This window comes from Aythya fuligula, chromosome 23, assembly GCF_009819795.1.
Source record: "Aythya fuligula isolate bAytFul2 chromosome 23, bAytFul2.pri, whole genome shotgun sequence".
Classification (NCBI taxonomy): domain Eukaryota; kingdom Metazoa; phylum Chordata; class Aves; order Anseriformes; family Anatidae; genus Aythya; species Aythya fuligula.
This window is the reverse complement of record NC_045581.1, coordinates 1,763,869-1,779,940: the sequence shown is the minus strand read 5'-3', so window position 1 is coordinate 1,779,940 and position 16,072 is coordinate 1,763,869. Positions and strand designations below refer to the sequence as shown.

The 16,072-nt window shown below is 64.2% G+C and overlaps 1 protein-coding gene and 1 long non-coding RNA gene across 2 annotated transcripts; both read right to left on the bottom strand.

Moving 5' to 3' along the window:
* Nucleotides 1-115: 115 nt before the first annotated feature.
* Nucleotides 116-3,459, bottom strand: FABP3 (fatty acid binding protein 3). Its single transcript, XM_032202185.1, has 4 exons — nucleotides 3,311-3,459; nucleotides 2,421-2,593; nucleotides 478-579; nucleotides 116-376 (listed from the first exon to the last, which is right to left on the bottom strand). The coding sequence occupies exons 1-4, from the start codon at nucleotides 3,381-3,383 to the stop codon at nucleotides 323-325; spliced, it is 402 nt and encodes a 133-aa protein (XP_032058076.1). The 5' UTR covers nucleotides 3,384-3,459; the 3' UTR covers nucleotides 116-322.
* Nucleotides 3,460-6,584: 3,125 nt separating this feature from the next.
* Nucleotides 6,585-14,599, bottom strand: LOC116498090. Its single transcript, XR_004254155.1, has 3 exons — nucleotides 14,270-14,599; nucleotides 7,396-7,486; nucleotides 6,585-6,665 (listed from the first exon to the last, which is right to left on the bottom strand). It is a non-coding gene; the product is annotated as an uncharacterized LOC116498090 (long non-coding RNA).
* Nucleotides 14,600-16,072: the final 1,473 nt, after the last annotated feature.

Sequence of the window (16,072 nt, the reverse complement as noted above, 5' to 3'; positions counted from 1 at the left end):
GCACAGGGGTAAAGGGGACAGCGATACGGGTTTGTGTGCCAAAAAGCCTTTTTTTTTTTTTCCCCACATACACGGTCACAGTGCTGTAACAACGTTGTTTTTATTTTTCCACGTGTATTCTTCCATTAAAAAAAAAAAATAAATCCAAGAAACACAACACCCCAACCCCAACCAGCCCCGAGACCGCAGCATCGGGGCGACGCGGCCCCAAGGGGTTCGGAGGGCTCCGGCCCCGCGGCGAGCCGTGCGCCGCGCGGGGGGACAGAGGCAATTCGGTGATGGATCCGGCACCGGGTGACGGGCAGGGAGCTGGGCTCGGCGCCTATGTCGCCTTCTCGTAGGTGCGGGTGGAGACGACGCTGCCCATGGTGAGAGTCTGGGGGCAAAGACGGAGCGGGGAGATGAGCACCGGGGGCTGCACCACATGCAGGGGGGGCTCGTGCAGCCCCGGGTCTAAAATCCTTTCTATTTCCTTACCAGAATCAACTTCCCGTCCTTCAGCTCCCGCACTAGCGATGTCTCCTTCCCCTCCCACTTCTGCACATGGACCAGTTTGCCTCCATCCAGCGTGACCACAGACTGTGGAGAGAGAGCAAAACCGCCATGACCCTCATGTCCGTGGCTCTGCTGCTCCCAGCTGCCCCATCCCTGCAGCCGGAGGAGTGCTGGGGTGCCTCTGGGTGCTGGCTGATAGCTCGGGGTCCTGATAGCCCTGGGTCCTGCCCTGGTGCTGGCACCCACCTGGTTTTGACAGCGCGGGCCGCATCCTGCCCTGGCCTCCAGCTGGGTCGTGGCCCCGGCTGCCCCCGGCGCAGCGGAGGGCACCAAGAGCCCCAGCACGGGCACCGAGCGGTGACCCTGCCCTCCCTGCCCTCCCTGCCCTCCCTGCCCAGGGCCACATCCTGCTCTGGATCTGGGGCACCAGGACCTGTTCCCAGCCACTCCCGCGCTGGTTCCGCTGCCGGAGGCGATCAAAGGGGCGGCGCAGGGACCCGCGCGGCTGTGGGTGCTTTGAACCGGAGCCCTGCCTCCCCCCCAGGCTGGCGAGGGCTTTTGGGGGGGGCCGAGCTGGCGAACAAGCCCCTGCTCATCCGGGCTGCTGTTTGCACAGCCGCTGCTGTTGACTCAGCCCCAAGAGCCCGGCCGGTGCCAAGGTTAGCGTGACAGCGGGCTCGGCTGTGCCACGGGGCAGCTCGGCACGCGCGGTGGCAGCGGCTGCCTGGCCCCGTCCCACCCTGTCCCCCTTCCCCGCAGTGCTGCCCCGGTGCTCGGTGGCACTGCGGGGCTTCTGGTGGCATTTCCCAGCTCCAGCCCAGGGGACTGCACGTCCCCAGCTGCCCCAGCCCCTGCAGCCTCTCGTTCCCTTGCGAACGCTATTGGGCGCCCAGGGACTGAGCTTGGCTTGTCCCATGGCTCGTGTCCCCATGCTGCACAGGGCCCCCTACACCTCGCTGTCCCCCATGGCTCGGGTCCCTGCAGCCCATGGCGTGGATTCTTACGTGGGTTGGGGCCCCAAGTACCTTGGGTAACCCCATGGTTCATCTCCCCGTGGTTTGGGTGACCCCACAGTTTGGGTCTCCCCATGGTTTGGGTGCCCCCACTGCATAGATGTTCCAGTAGCTCGGGTGCCCCACAGCCCAGGTGTGCCCCACAGCCCCGCACCCCACACCTCTTGGGACCCCCCCAGCTTGGTTGCTCCTGGCCTCAGGGCACCCCACGGCACATCAGCTCCCTGCTCAGCTGCCCGGGGGCTGCCAGCCCCAGCCCCCCCCGCTATTGTTTGCCCTCTGGCCGCCGGCCGAGGGGCATCTGAAGGGCACGTCCCTGGCTGCTACACCCGTCCCTGCCACACAGCAGCAGCCAAAGTGCTTTTAGCATAGTTTCCACCAGCCCAAGCACAGCGGCCGTACGCTCGCTGCGGAGCCGTCACGAGACGGAGCAGGTAGGGCGGTTGTAAACAGTTGAAGCCGTGCGTGGAAACAGCTCCCAGGGGCCAGACCTGCACTCTGCTGCTGCCCTGGTCCCCCCCCAGGAGGGGCAGCCCTGGGGGGGCTGAGTGGAGCAGCAAGGCGGAGGGCAGGGGCGTGCAGCCGGCTGTCTGCCCGGCACTACCGCCTTGCTCGCACTCGCCCCATTTCACCCCGTCCTCCCCCTGCACCCAGCCCTCGCGCCTTCCTCCCCGCGGCCCCCGGCTCAGGAAGGCGTTCTGCATCCAACGAGCCCCACGGGGGCCCCTGAATCTCTTTCGCAACACCGCCACCCGTCTTGGCAGCTCTGGGTGCCGGTTGCGGCATCGCCTTCCGCAAAAACCCTGCTGCACGTGGGGGCGAGGGCAGGGCCCTGGGGGCCACGGCTCCAACGGGGAAAAAAAAGAGGGAGGGAAGGAGACCCCCGGGCTGGAGGCAGCGCGCAGCCCTCACCTTGACGTGCCTGTCGTCGGCTGTGGTCTCGTCGAACTCCTCGCCCAGCTTGAAGCTGATCTCCGTGTTCTTGAAGGTGCTCTGGGTCTTCACCGTCACCTTGTCGCCCGCCACCTCGATGATGGTGGTGGGTTTGGTCAGCCCGGCCATCTGCCTGGTGGCGAAGCCCACGCCTGGGGGGGGACAATGATGCAAAAGGGGGGGTGAGGCGTTGGGGCAGGGTGCGGCCGTGTGAGCCCCAGAGCCTCCCTGGGCTGCTCGCTCCTGGGAGGGGGCACGGGGCTGCTGCCCACCGCACCCCCAGGGGGACCTGCTGGAGGGGAGGACAGGAGGGGGGGTTCTGGGGGTGCTGGCATCGCTCGGGGCCTCATCCTGCACCAGGAGCTGGCAATGCTGGTGCTGAGCAGGGCAGGGGGCAGCTGCTGTGTCCCCCCCCCGGACCGCTCCGGGGCTGCGGGCTCACCCTGCCCGGGGCTGGGGACACCCCCTGCACCCCCCGGGGACACCCCCTGCACCCCCGCTGGAGGATGGGGGCTGCCCGGGGGGGTCCTCACCCGCTCCCATCCCCCCTCCCCCGCACGGCACTGGGCTGGGCTCTCCCATTTGTATTTTAATTTATTTTGATTTTATTTTTTTATTTCCCCCCATTACAGCCCCGCAGAAGGCAGCGAGCCCCTCGGCCACACCCCGGTGGGGAGGCTGGTGCAAGCGAGCAAAAAAATCGATAATAAAAAAAATAAAATAAAATTAAAAAGTGGGGAAAAAAAAAAAAAAAAGGAAAAAAAAAAAGGGGGAAAAAAAAAGGAAAAAAAAGGGAAAAAAGGGGGGGGGGGGGGGGGAAAAAAAAAAGGCGATTTCCGGGCTGCCGAGCCGCGCAGCCCCCCACTCACCCAGCGCCTTCATGTACTCATCGAAATTGGCCGTGTCCACCAGCTTCCAGGTGCCCACGAAAGCCTCCACCATGGCGAGGTCGCGCGTGTCCCCGTGTCCCCGTGTCCCTGGCCCTGGCCCCGGCCCCGTCCGCGCCGCCGCGCCCGCAGCTGCCGCCCAGCGCCGCCGGCTCCTTAAATACCGTCCCCATCACATGATGGGGAAGAGGCCACGGGCTCCAGAAATACCCCGGCGGGGAAGGGCACCGCTGCCAGCCGCCACCCCTCGCACACCCCCGGCACCCCCCGGCCCCCCCCCGGGCACGGCGCCCCCCTGCACGCTGCGGTCGCGAACGCGCGTGGGGCTGCGGGGGGCGCCGGGGTGCTGAGGGTGGTGGGAGCCCCCAGTGGGGAAACTGAGGCACGGGGACTGGGGCCGGGTGTCCGTGGGGGCACCGTGCCCCCGGCCCTGCTCTGTGCCCGCGTGGGGAGGATGCGGGTGATCGCCGCGGGGCTCTGTGGGGGGACACTGGGGATGAGAAGAGCCACGTCGCTTCCCCCCCACCTCCTTTTTAACGCCTTTTGGACCCCCAAATCGGCCCCAGCCCCGATGGGGTCATGCCTATATTTCTACAGCCCCATGGGTGCTGCCCCCCAGGACAGGGTCCCCACTCGTGCCTCGCTGTTCCCACGGGGCCGGTGACATCCGTGGCACGCCCCACCGCGCCCCCCTGCCTCAGGCTCCGGTTGTAGCGTGCCAGGGATCGCTGTGGCAGTGGGATTTTGTGTCCCCTGCCCCACTGGGCGCCCGGCCGAGCTCGGCTGTCACAGCTCACGGGGGGACGAGCCTCCTGTGCCACCCTGTCCCTGCCAGCGGTGCCCTGAGGTGACAGCCCCGGGGGTCCTGGGGTCAAAGTGTCCCCAGCCCAGAGCCAAACCCCTGCTGGGTCTCCCCACGTGGGGGTGGCTGACACCTCGGGGACACATCAAGGGTGAAGGCAGAGCCTGGGGGGGTCAGGCACCTCCTGCCCAATTTCTGCCCACGGTGTTTGGGGTCTGGGTGGGAGATGCTGGGTGTCCCCAAGCCCCTGCACTGCGCAGCGATGGGCATCAGGGGCAAAGCGACCAGGTCTGGGTGAGACCCAGGGACACTTGGTCCCTTTCCCTGGCCCCAAGGTGTCACTGCAGACACCCAAAAATAGCCGGGGGCTCAAGTTCAGCCTCCTCCCAAGAGCCCCGGGGAGGGCTGTGAACGGGAGCCCCTGCCCTCGGGAGCCCCTGTCCCCTGGGGAGGACAGACAGCAGCCCCCGTGGGGAGGGAGAACACACAGCACTTGGCTACAAGGGATAATGCGCACAGTTTATTACCCAAACCAGTCCTCGGGGAGTCGACCAGCCGCCCCCCATGGGGCTCAGCGCTCTCTGAACACCCCGCTCGTGGTGCCACAGGATGGGGACAGGCCTGGAGGGGGCAAACAGAGCAGGGGGCCGTCCCTGCTCCACCCCTCCCAGTGCTGTCCCTGGGCACCAGTGTGCCAAATCCGCACTGCCCTGGGCTCCTCATGTGCACCCAGCCTTCCCTCGAGGCAGTGGGATCGTGAGACGTGGATGTGCACACACGGGCAGCCACCCAGAGAGGCCCCCATGCCTTATTGCACACTGACACCCACGCCCATGCCCACACCCACACATGGGTGCACAAAGGTGCCCGCACACGCTGGTGCCCGTGCCCCCAGGCACCCACCCATGCCCACAGACACCCACGGTGGCTCTGGGTGCCACCCACCCCGCACAGCCCTCGCCCACCCTGGCTCTGGGCAGATCTGGGCTTTGGGTTTTATTTGCTGGTCCCACAGCAACAGCTTTGGGTGCCTGTCCCAGCCGTGCCACCAGCCCTGGGGACAGGCTGCATGGCCCCTGTGCTGCAGGTGGCCCTGGCAGGAGGGACGGGGCGATGAGCGGGGCTGGGGATGCTCAAAACAGCATCACTGTGCTCACACCCTCCAAAATCACCCACATCCCATGGCAGGGGTGTCACCTTCCCAGAGCATGGCTTTGCGAGGGGCTCCCAGTGCCCGGGACTTGCAGAAGCAGCTGAGGAACCGAGGTCCCATCTCCCGCTGGGCAAGGAGCACCCTGGGGTGCCCAGCTCCATGGGGGACCCCTTGGCAAGGTGCTGGCTGCTGGGGGGCTGTGTTCTCCAGCCCATTGATGCCCCCCCTCTGTATCCTCAGTTAAAAAAAAGTAAAAAAAACAAAAACAAAACAAAACAAAAAAAAACCAAAAAACCAGATCTTGGATCACTGGAAAAAGGACAGGACATGGACGTGGTACCCAAAACATCACAGTGAACAACACACTCAGACAAACCCCCCCGGGCTGCTTGTCACGCTCCTGGCGTAGCCCCCCTGGCACGGCTGCTGCCGAGAGGAGGAGAAAATCCCCCCCAGAGCAACCCCTCCGCGTGCTTCAGCATGTGCCATGGCAGAAAACTGTCCTCCCGCAGGGCAAACATCCCCGTCCTCGCCCGTCATGGGTGTGAAGCTTCCCTTGGTCCCCACAGGTCCCCACGCAGCTCCTCTCCCACGGGGCTCGGGCGATGCGGTGGCCGCATGGTGCCCAGGGAGGGCCACCAGGCTCCGGCCGTGCCAGGAAAGCTGGGCTGGTGCTCCAGGTGGTGCTCCACGGCCTCCCTTCTCCTGGCGGTCAGAAACACGGCCCCGTACGGGGTTAGGACGTGTCCTTCAGCTCGGGGCTTTGGGGCTGCGGCGGGGGCACCTCCGTGGAAGGTGACTGCATCTCCTGGGAGCTGCCTGCAGTGGGTGGAAGGAGGGCAGTGAGCGGCTCCGCTGCATCCCCCCCACATCACCCCCGGCCCTGCCGGCACCCACCTGCGCTCAGGGACATCTCGGCCAGCTTGAGGGGCAGGTCAGAGGGGCTGACGCCCGCCGGCGAGCCCAGGATGTCGGGGAGGGCATTGCGCCGCCCGGTCCTCCCAGAGGATGCGAAGTCCAGCACTGGCTCCACCTCGGTCATGCTAGCCCTGGAGAGACACCGTCCCCTCCGCTCAGCGTCCCCGTGGGGTGGTGGGGACCCAGCGAGCCCTTCCCCACGGGGCTGCCCCATCCCCAGTGCCCAGCTGGCAGATTTGGGCACGGGAAGCCCCCCTGGTTGCAGCATCACGGGGGAAGGGGATGCTCAGGGGTCCGGGACCCTCCACCCACCACATCCCCATCCAGCATCCTCACCGGGCGCCCTCCAGCCTGGCCCGGCTGCGTCTCTGCGGTGCCCTGGGTGCTGCTCCAAGCCCCGGCCTGCGGCTCCCAGGGGCTGCACAGGGATGGGGGCTGTGGGCTGGGTCCCCCCCTGCTCCAACCTGTGGGAGGCAGAGGAAAGGGTGAGCGAGAGCCCCTGGCTCGGGGGGGGGAGGCTGTGTGGCACCCAGCACCCTCCTCTTGCAGGTCTCACAGGGACCAAAGCAAGATGGGGAGTAAAGGGCAGGGAGACCTCGGTGGCAGGCAGAAGGGGGTGGCAGAGAGGGAGGGAGGGAGGGAGGGAGGGATGGGGAACAGAGCTGGGGACAGGGAGGTGGCACCTGGCTGGGAGGTGCAACCACAATGGAGGCAGAGAGGGCACCGAGGGACCGGCTGCTCAGCCAGGAGTGAAGGGCGCGCTGTCCCCAGCCTGGTCACGCACAAAACGAACCCCCCAGTGTTCCCCGGGGAGCAGCTCTTGCTGCAGACAGCCCCTCTGAACCCCCCCCCGAGGTGGCTAGCTGGGGGACATCATCTCTGGCCGGCCTGGCACACATCGCTGCCAGGCCCTCTGGGGAGGTTTGCTCGGCAGCGAGGAGTATTTGGGGCTTTTGCACAAGGGTTTCTGCAGGCTGGGGCTGCAGACGAGCACTGGGGACAGGAGGTGACCTTGTGGGCATGGTCCCCCTCCCTGCAGCTCCTCCACCAGTCCATGTTCCCCTTGGGTGTTGCATCATGGGGTGAGTTCAGGATTTCCCTCCCCCTGGAATCGGTGTTGTGCCAGGGGGGAGCAGACAATGCCCAGGAGCCCTGCTGCTGTCCCCCAGCCCTGCTGCCCCGGGGAAAACTCACCGCTGTGCCCCTCGGAGCGGCTCTGGGGCGGGCGGCGAGTCACAGTCCCCTCGTCCGTGGGAGCAAGCGGGATGAGTGACCCCAGCTCGGGCTGCGGGCGAGGAGAAGGTGAATGATTAACCCGGGCTGTGAGTCACGGGGCAGGATCCAGCCCTGCGCTGCCTCAGGGCCAGACGAGAAACCCCGGGCCCTTTCAAATGGGGAAACCGAGGCACGGGAGCAAGGTGCACGTGTGATAAAGGCAGGGGCTGGGGCTGCAAATGGGCACGACCGATGGCACCTTGTGGCTGTGTGTGTGTGTGTGTGTGTGTGTGTGTGTGCGCTCAGGCTGTGCTGCTGGATGTGAGTGCATGTATGTATGCATACACACGGATGTACACGTCCATATGGATCTGAGCTGGATCTCTGTACACATGGAACCCTCTGGCACATAAATGTGCATGCACGGAGCACTGTGCCACATGTATGTGCATGCCTGGCACACATGTGTGCATGAGTGGTGCCCCATGGACCACGTATGTGCATGCATGGTGCACCCTGGCACCCATGTGCACCCCTCCATCAGCACCAAGGCTGCTGCCAGAAGCTGTTAGCACCAGAGAAGTGTCACCTCTGGCTCACAGCACTTCTCATCCCACCACACGTGGCCAAATTCCCCTCTTTCACCCCACACCAAGCATCCCACAGCTCCGTGCCCTGCCCGGCAGGAGCCGCCAGCCCAGCAGTGCCCTGCTCCAGCCCCGGCACATGGCTGCAGCATCCGAGCTGGTGCAGGAGCATCCCTGGCAGTGCGGGAGCACCCGCTGTGTCGCCCTGGCAACCATTTGGGAACAGGGCCTGGCTGCTCACGTCCCGGCCAGCGGGGCGGTGTGAGCGTGAGGGTGTGCACAAGCATGCACACGCACACACAAACGCATGCACACAAACGCAGTGCACACACGGAGATGAATGCACACCTGCACACCCATGCAGAGATGCATGCAGGCATGCACACCATGCAGAAATGCATGCACACACACGAGTGCACGTGCCCTCACGCTGCTCACACACACACACACACGCACACACACACACACACACGCACACGCAGCAGCTCTCTCTGCCCAGCCAGGCACATCCCATCAGACAGGAGCCCTGCAGGGCTGGATCAAAGCTGCTTCCCGGCAGCCCCCGCGGCTCTCGCTGGCTCCAGCGCTGCAGAAACGTGCCGTGACATCCCTCAGGACCCGGCTGGATCCTGCCCGGCCCTGTGCTGTGTCTCCTGCAGGAGCAAGGTCCAAGGTGCCAACGGCTGCCCCGTGCCCAAAGCTTCCCCCAGCCCCACAGGAAGGGAATTAACCCCGCTGCAGGGCAAATAACGTTGCATAAACCCCAGCCTCCGCCCTGCAGTGGGATTTCCCCTCTGAGCAGGGATGTTTCTGTGAGGCTTAGTGTGGCCTCTATTTTAAAAGGCTTCGGGAGTCACATGGGAGGTCCTGGGGCTGCTGGTTCACGCTGTAATGCCCCTAATGGGATAGAGGAGGGTGGTGCAGAAATAGGTTTTAATCCCCCTGAGAGATGGGCTGCAACTGAGGATGCTTGGGTGGGGTGGAGGGAGGACACGGCACGGGGACACAGCACCTTGAGCATCCCTGGCAGTGCTGGAGTTTTATGAGAAGCACCAAGGATCATAAAACTCACAGGGAAACAGAAAGGATGGGCAAATCCTATCCAGGCTGTGTCGCTGCCAAACACAACTCCCCCCCTCAGGGCACATAAAATAAATGATCCGGGGTGTCCAGGGCATCACAGCCTCGGCTGTGGAGTTTTGCCCTTAAGAGGGATTCATTTAATCACAGGCATAAGGATTTTCCTTTTTAAGTTCTAAGTGGTTAACGGATCATTTACTAAGCTGGAAGTGTGGGTTTGGGCCATGTAAGGTTTTTGGGTTGCCTTTTGAGGAGTTTTTTTCACACTCTTTAGCTCCAAAGGAAAGGGTCAGCGTTGTGTCCTCTGGTGGACGGAAGGCTGGAAAAGCTGCAGCCCACCAGGAGCCTCCAAAAATCCACCACAACCCCACGATGTTGAGATTATTAGGAGATGATGAGCACAATTAAAAATGGGAAGGGTTCATTAACCATAACATTGAACACCAGTGAGGGCTGCAAGCTGGGAAGCACAGAGCTGCCCCGTATCAGAAGAGAACGGGAGCATCGGCCAGGAAAATCAGTGGGAGGCAAAACCCAACGGGGCTGATCTGAGCCCACCCAGCAGCCCCTGGAGCCTGGAACAGCAGCTGGCCATAATTAAACACTGGAGGCAATTTGGAGAGCTGGAGATCTCCCACAGCAAGTTGGTCCCGGGGTTCTGGGGAGGTGATCTGGTGCCTTTGCCCCAGTGTGGTCCCAAAGCATCAAGCCACGGCCCCGTGAGCTTACCCCAACTGCTGCCCAGCCTGAGAATTAGAAAAATGAGAGAAATAGCTGCCTGGCTATTTTACACCCATCCTTGCAGCGTGACCCATTCTCCTTTATCTCCAGGGCTCCTGCTTGTGCTTGAATTTGGGGGATTTGCCTCCCCCACCAGTTCTGGGCACGCCAAAGTGTCTCTGCTTCACCTGGAGGAACCCTCTCCTTCCTTCCCCCTCCCTTCCCCGCAGGCAGGCAGGACCACATCTAGGGGATCTTCCTCTCCAGACCCCTTGCATGCTCCCTCCCATCCCTGCTAATTCAGCAGTCCTGAATTACTCCACCCCAACCACACTCTGGTTACGTGGGCATCTTCCACCTTCCTCCGCGTGCACCTGCCAGCTGGAGGCTGCTGGAGTATTGGCACCTGGAACCGGTACGGGGCCATCAGGGAGAATGAGGGGCCCCGAGATGGGAGGCTGATTATCCTGATCCTCTGCCACCCCTGGGTGCCACCCCGGAGGTGAGCACAGGCGGTGATGTGCTGCCGAAATCCACCGGGTCCCGCGGAGCAGCGAGCGCTGTGGTGCTGCTCCGTGGCTCCGTCCCAGGATCTGTGCTTGGGGCTGACAGCGAAACTCGTCTCTATTTAATGCCCTCATTAAAGCCAGGAAAAATCCAACCTGAGTCTCTCCAGACAGGATTCCAGGCTGTTTGCATAAACTGTCACTTTTGCTTATAATGCTGAAAACACAAATCAGAGCAAGTCCTGCTCGAGGGGAACAGTGAGACCAGCTCGTGCGCTTGCCGACATCCCAACTCAAAGCTTCCCTGAGCATCTGAAGGGCAAACCCAGATGCTGCCAACATGAATCTGGGTGCCTTCATGAGACAGAGGCATCCCCCAGCCCTGCAGACCCCGATACGTTCATGTCTGTGCCCTACACTATGGGGCAGTACCACCCCCAAAGGCTGCAGAAATTCCCTGCAGACCCGGGCTGGACCAGGCTGGGGCAGGAAAAGTGCCTGGGGGGAACTCAGCAGCTTAATCCCAACAGAGCCCTGCTGAGCACCTGTGAGACAGGATTTCCTAGAAGTTCATAAATTGATAAAATTGAGTCATCTCCTGCGGGAGCAGCAGCCCCTGCGAGATGAAGGGTGCCTGCGCTGGCCTGGAAACACCGGGGATCCCGAATGAGAGATGCTCCCTGGTTCCTCCTCAGAAGTGCTCTTCTTAATAATTTCTAACTATTGATAGGACAGGGCACGGCTCTGTCTGGGTGTGTCCCAGTCGGGCACCCAGGGATGCAGTCACAGAGGACGCACACACACACCCCAGCACGTGAGCCCCTGGCCCCGTGGCACAAAGCAGAGCCCAGGACTCTGAGTGCCGTCCCCCACCAAGCCCCATCTCTCGGGAGCTGGGGATGGGGACCTCAAAAGGTTTTTGGCTCAGTGGGCTCATGCTGGCTGAAATCATTGCCCCCAGACTCCAGGCATGATGCTGACCCCATCCCTTATCAGGACTGGCACCACATCCCTGCATCGATGAATTCTGATGGTGCCAAGTGGCCTCCTTGCCCCTGGGCATCGTGTTTATTCATCAGACTGCAGCACCCCTGCTTCCCCCTGTCCTCTGTGGGTTCCCCCCCACCTGCACAAAAGCAGCAGGGCCAGGAGCGGCCATTCCCAAAGCTCCCGGGCTCTGAAAGCATCTGGGGATGTCCTCACCCCAGGGAAGGATGGATGCTGCTCCCGGGACACCCTGGGCTTTGCCAGCCCCTGACGTCTTTCAGGGCTTGAGACCAGCCCTGCCTACACCCCCACCAGCTAATGACCTCTAATTGCTGGCACAGCCGTGTGTCTGGAGGAGGACAGAGCGTGAGGACAGGAATTTCTTCCTGTAGCTTCCCTTCCACCACGTCTCAGTTGCAAAGAAGGTGATCTAATGGGAGGTAATTACATTGATTGAGCCCTCAGTAATACAGCTCCCACTGTAACCTTTAGTTAGCTGCTCTGACGACGGTACAAACTGTAATTTTACATAATAAACGTGTCACCCACATCTAAATTGGTTTCATTCTTTAGCAGTTTCAGGCTCCCTCCTTGGCAAATGGCTCTTCAGCAGCTGCTCCTGCCAGAGCCAATGGACCCGATCCAAGGGGATGGGGACACACGGAGCCTCTCCCAGTGCAAACCCCCTTTCTCCATCCCCACTCCTGCAGCCCGATGCTGCTTTCACTCACAGCCTCTCCTCCTGGTTCCCATGCTCATTGTAACCCAGATGTTGGGTGCTTTGCAGCCTGGTTTTGTTCCCTGCCAGCACCCACTGGGCTGGCAGCTGCTGGGTCCTCCCCAGGGAGCTGTGCTGGACACCTCTGGCCACGGGCTGTGGTCACCAGGAGGGGACTGTGCTCCCAGTCCCGGAGCTGGGGACCATTCCCTGCTCCCTGCAGCCAGGTTGGGGTGAGCACACCCAGCAGTGATGCACCGTGCCTCCATCCCCAAGCACCACGCTGACACTTGCACCACATCCAGGGAGCACTTGGGGCTCCCCGCCTTGCTGCCTCCATCCCAGCCCCACACAGGTCTCCCCGCCCCGCAGGATCCCCTTCCTTCAGATCCCCAGATCTGCTGAATCCAGAGACACTTTTGGGGACCCTGCTTCCAAAAACACTCCAGCTCCTGGCCCAACCGGGCTGATCACCCCATGGGGAGCCCCGCTCAGCCCACGGGTGCTGCTGCTCAGCTGGGTGCTTTGGGAACTGGGAGCGGGCTCTTTGGCTGTGCCAAAGCAGCAGAGCACGTGCAGGAGCCTGGATTTGGGGCACTTTGGGGAGCACAGCCAGCTGACGGCTTGTGGGGCCGCGGGCTGCAGCTGGGACCTGTGGCTTCCTGGGGACCCCATTGTGCGTGCCAGCCCTGTGGCTGTGCGCCCACCCGCTCTCTGGTAGCTGGCAGGATTTCTCCTTCCCAACACAACTCACCCAAGAAGGAAGGTAGAAACCATCCCAGGGGTCCTATGTGTCACGTTCCTGGGCAGCATCCCCTCGGGGGGACGGATTTGGCTTCTTTTGGGTGGGAAGGGAGAGGGAGACATCACACGGAGGTGGGCTGAGCCTGCGGATGCTTCCCCCTACGTGGGTGCAGGGAGCATCTCTGGGATTCCCCGCTGCATGAGCCATCCCCAGTGCTGCCTGCCCGGCCCCGGGAGCTGGCAGGGAAGGGATTGAAAGCCAGGGAGGGGAGAGATCTGGGATCAAAGGCATGGTTTGAAATCCTCAGCCCCGTGCTGTCAGCGGTGATGGAGCGGAGCCGGAGCAGCTGTGACTTGGCTGAGCCCGAGCCACCTGCCTGAGGGACACGGGCTCCAGGAGCCAAGGTCAGAGCGGGTGGTGGACCCCGTCCCCATCCCGGTGACACCATGGGGCGTCCTTCACCGTGTGTGTGGAGGCAGGGCAGCACCGAGGGCAGCACCCCACAGCCCAAAGCGCCCTATCCTGCAGTGGTGGCTGTGACCATGGGCACCAGGACGTTGGGCTCCTTCAGCAGGGGATGTGCTGCCACCTCCCACCGCTCCCCTGAGCATCCCCGTGTCCCCGCCACCTCCCGAGGACCCCAAATTGGGGCAGGGAGGGCACCCCTGTGACAGCAAGGGCTGAGGTGTCGCTCAGCGGACAGCCCCAAGGTCACAGGCTGTGAGTCCTTGGGGGGGCAGGGGACAGCCAAAGCAGCCATCCTGCCCCTGCCGCCCCCTCGGTGGCACTGCCACCAGCCAAGGGACAGGAGCCAGCTCCGGGGGCCAAAGGGACCCGATCCAAGCAGTCACGGGGGCAACCTGCCAAAGTGCTGCCCTGAAGGCAGCAAGGAGGGGTTGTCCCTGGGGAAACCCCTCGGTCCCGAGGGGATGCCTTGATGCCCAGGGGAAGGTGTGGGATGAGCAGGGGAGCGGTGCTCAGCCCGTGCCTGCTGTCCCAGCACTCCCGCTGCCTGCGCTCCCCCAGCTCCCCGTCCCCGAGGGGGGAACCTGCTCTCAGCCTGGGTGCAGGGGTGCTTGGAAGGGGCTTGGAGGTACCTGAGGTGAGGATGGAGCAGGGTGGAGGGGATGGCAGTGAGCCCGGGACCTGCCAAGGAGGAGGGAGCTGGGGGTGATGGGGCCAGGATGGGCCCGAGGTGCTGCCCCGGGATGGATGAACCGTGCTCAGCACCTGACCGTGGCTCACCCAGAGCCACCCCGGAGCCACCAGCCTCCGGGCAGGATGGGGGACACCACCGGACCCCTGAGTGACACCACCAAGCCCTGTTCAGCACCACAGCCTGCTGCCCACTTTCACCCCCCATTCCCCAGAGCACCACCATGCCCTGAGCACCCCCCTCTCCTTCCTCTCAGGGCCCTGCTCTGCTGCCACGGAGGGGCCAGCACCCAGCCTGGGCTCGGGGCCTCCTTGCACCCACAGCACCCGCACCCAGCACCCAGCTGCTGCTCACCTGGGCCGTGCAGGATCCGGCGGCGGTGTCGGTACTGGCGTTGGGGTTGATACTGGTGGTGATGGTGATGCTGGTGCAGGTGGTGATACTGATGCAGGTGGTGATACTGGTGCTGATGGTGATACGGGTGCTGATGCTGGTGCTGCCGGTGCTGCCGGTGTTAATACTGATGCTGATGGTGATGCCGGTGCTGATCTAGGTGCTGACGCCGGTGTCGATGCTGATGCTGATACCGGTGTGGCTACTGGTGCCGGTGCTGATGCTGCTGTCAGGACTGGTTCCGATGGCGGTGCCGGTACCGGTGTGGGTCCTGCTGCTTGGAGCTGCTCCCGGTGCTGCTCCCGGTGCTGGACACCGCTGCCGGTGCTGCTGCCGGTGCCGGTGCCGGTGCCGAGGGGCCGCCCCAGCCCCCCCGGGGCGCAGGGCGCGGAGCCGCCCGCACAATGCCGCGGGTCCCCGCCGCCGCCGCCGCCTCCCGCACGGCCCACGCGCGGCACGGGGGGGCCGCCACGCACCGGGCCCCCCCCGCCGCCCCGCCCTCCCCCCGCCGCCCCCCCCCCGCCTCCTCCCCGCGGCTGCCGCGGCCCCGCCGGGACCCCCCCGGCCCCGGGCAGGCTCGGAGGAGGGGTTGGAGGGGACGGGGCCCCCCCCCCCGAGCCGGGTCCCCCCCGCAGCCCACCCCCGGCTGGCCCCGCGCTTGGTCGCTGCCCTCCCGGGGATGCCGGCGCCGGGGCTGGGCGCATCCTGCTCTGCCCCCCCGGTAAGGGAAGGGGTCGCGTGCCTGCCCCCCCTTGCCCCCCCCGGGCACCCCGCTGGGAAAAAAAGGGGTGAAAGCCCCATTATGCCTGAAGCGGGTGCTTGGCGGCAGCCCTGGGGACAAAAGAGGTCGCCTCGACCCCGGGTCAAGGCGGGGGGGGGGGGGGCAAGGAAGGCGCTGATGCCCCCATCCTCTGCCTCTCGGTGCTTTCCTTTCAGCCCAGACCCGTTTCCAGGAGCAGAACCTTTGTGAGGACGGGCAGTGAGGCGGCTGCACCTCCCTGGGGTGTGGGGCCAGGTTTGGGGACAGTGGGTCCAGCCGCTGAACCCTCCTGGGGGACCCGCGTGGGGCTGGGGAGCAGCAGGGCTGCGGGGGGGGGGCGGCGATGTGAGCTCCCCACCCGGCCCCCCCATCTGGGCCAGAGGGGTGAGGGAGGAGAGAGGGTTCAAAGAAATCCACATTTGCAGGCAGGAGCAGCAAAACGCCTCCCCGGGCCCCAAATGTCCCCTCCTGGCTTTTGGGGAGCCCCCAGGGCTGGGGAGCTCAGTCCTGAGCGGGGCTCGCAAGCCCTGGGGCTCAGCAGGGCCCGGCTGCAGGAGCACAGGGTGCTCACCAGCGATGCTTTCCCAGGCTCTGCAGCCACCAGCAAGGCAAATTTGCTGTGCCCCGTGGTGCTGGGGTCGCCCAGGGACATCCTGCCCTGCCGCTCGGGCACGGTGACGGGCGACGCACGGCTCCCGCGCTGCCAGCAGGGAGGGAGCCTTCGCCAGCCGCTGTTTTTAGCTATTTTTAGCTGCTCACGCTCTGCTTTCTCCTTGACTGTCTCCCCTCGCTGGAACAGTCTCGGGCCAGGCATCGGCGGGAGGCGATGTTTATCCTGGCACCTGATGGCTGTGACAGCGGCTGTCGCAGGGAGAGGGGGGCGGCTGCCACCCCCCTGCCCCGGGAAACCAGTCGGAGCGGGGAGGGGGCACTGGGGGGACTGGGAGGGGACACTGGGGGAAGCCTCCTATCTGGGGAGGGCTGGAAGGGAGCTGCGCTGGGGC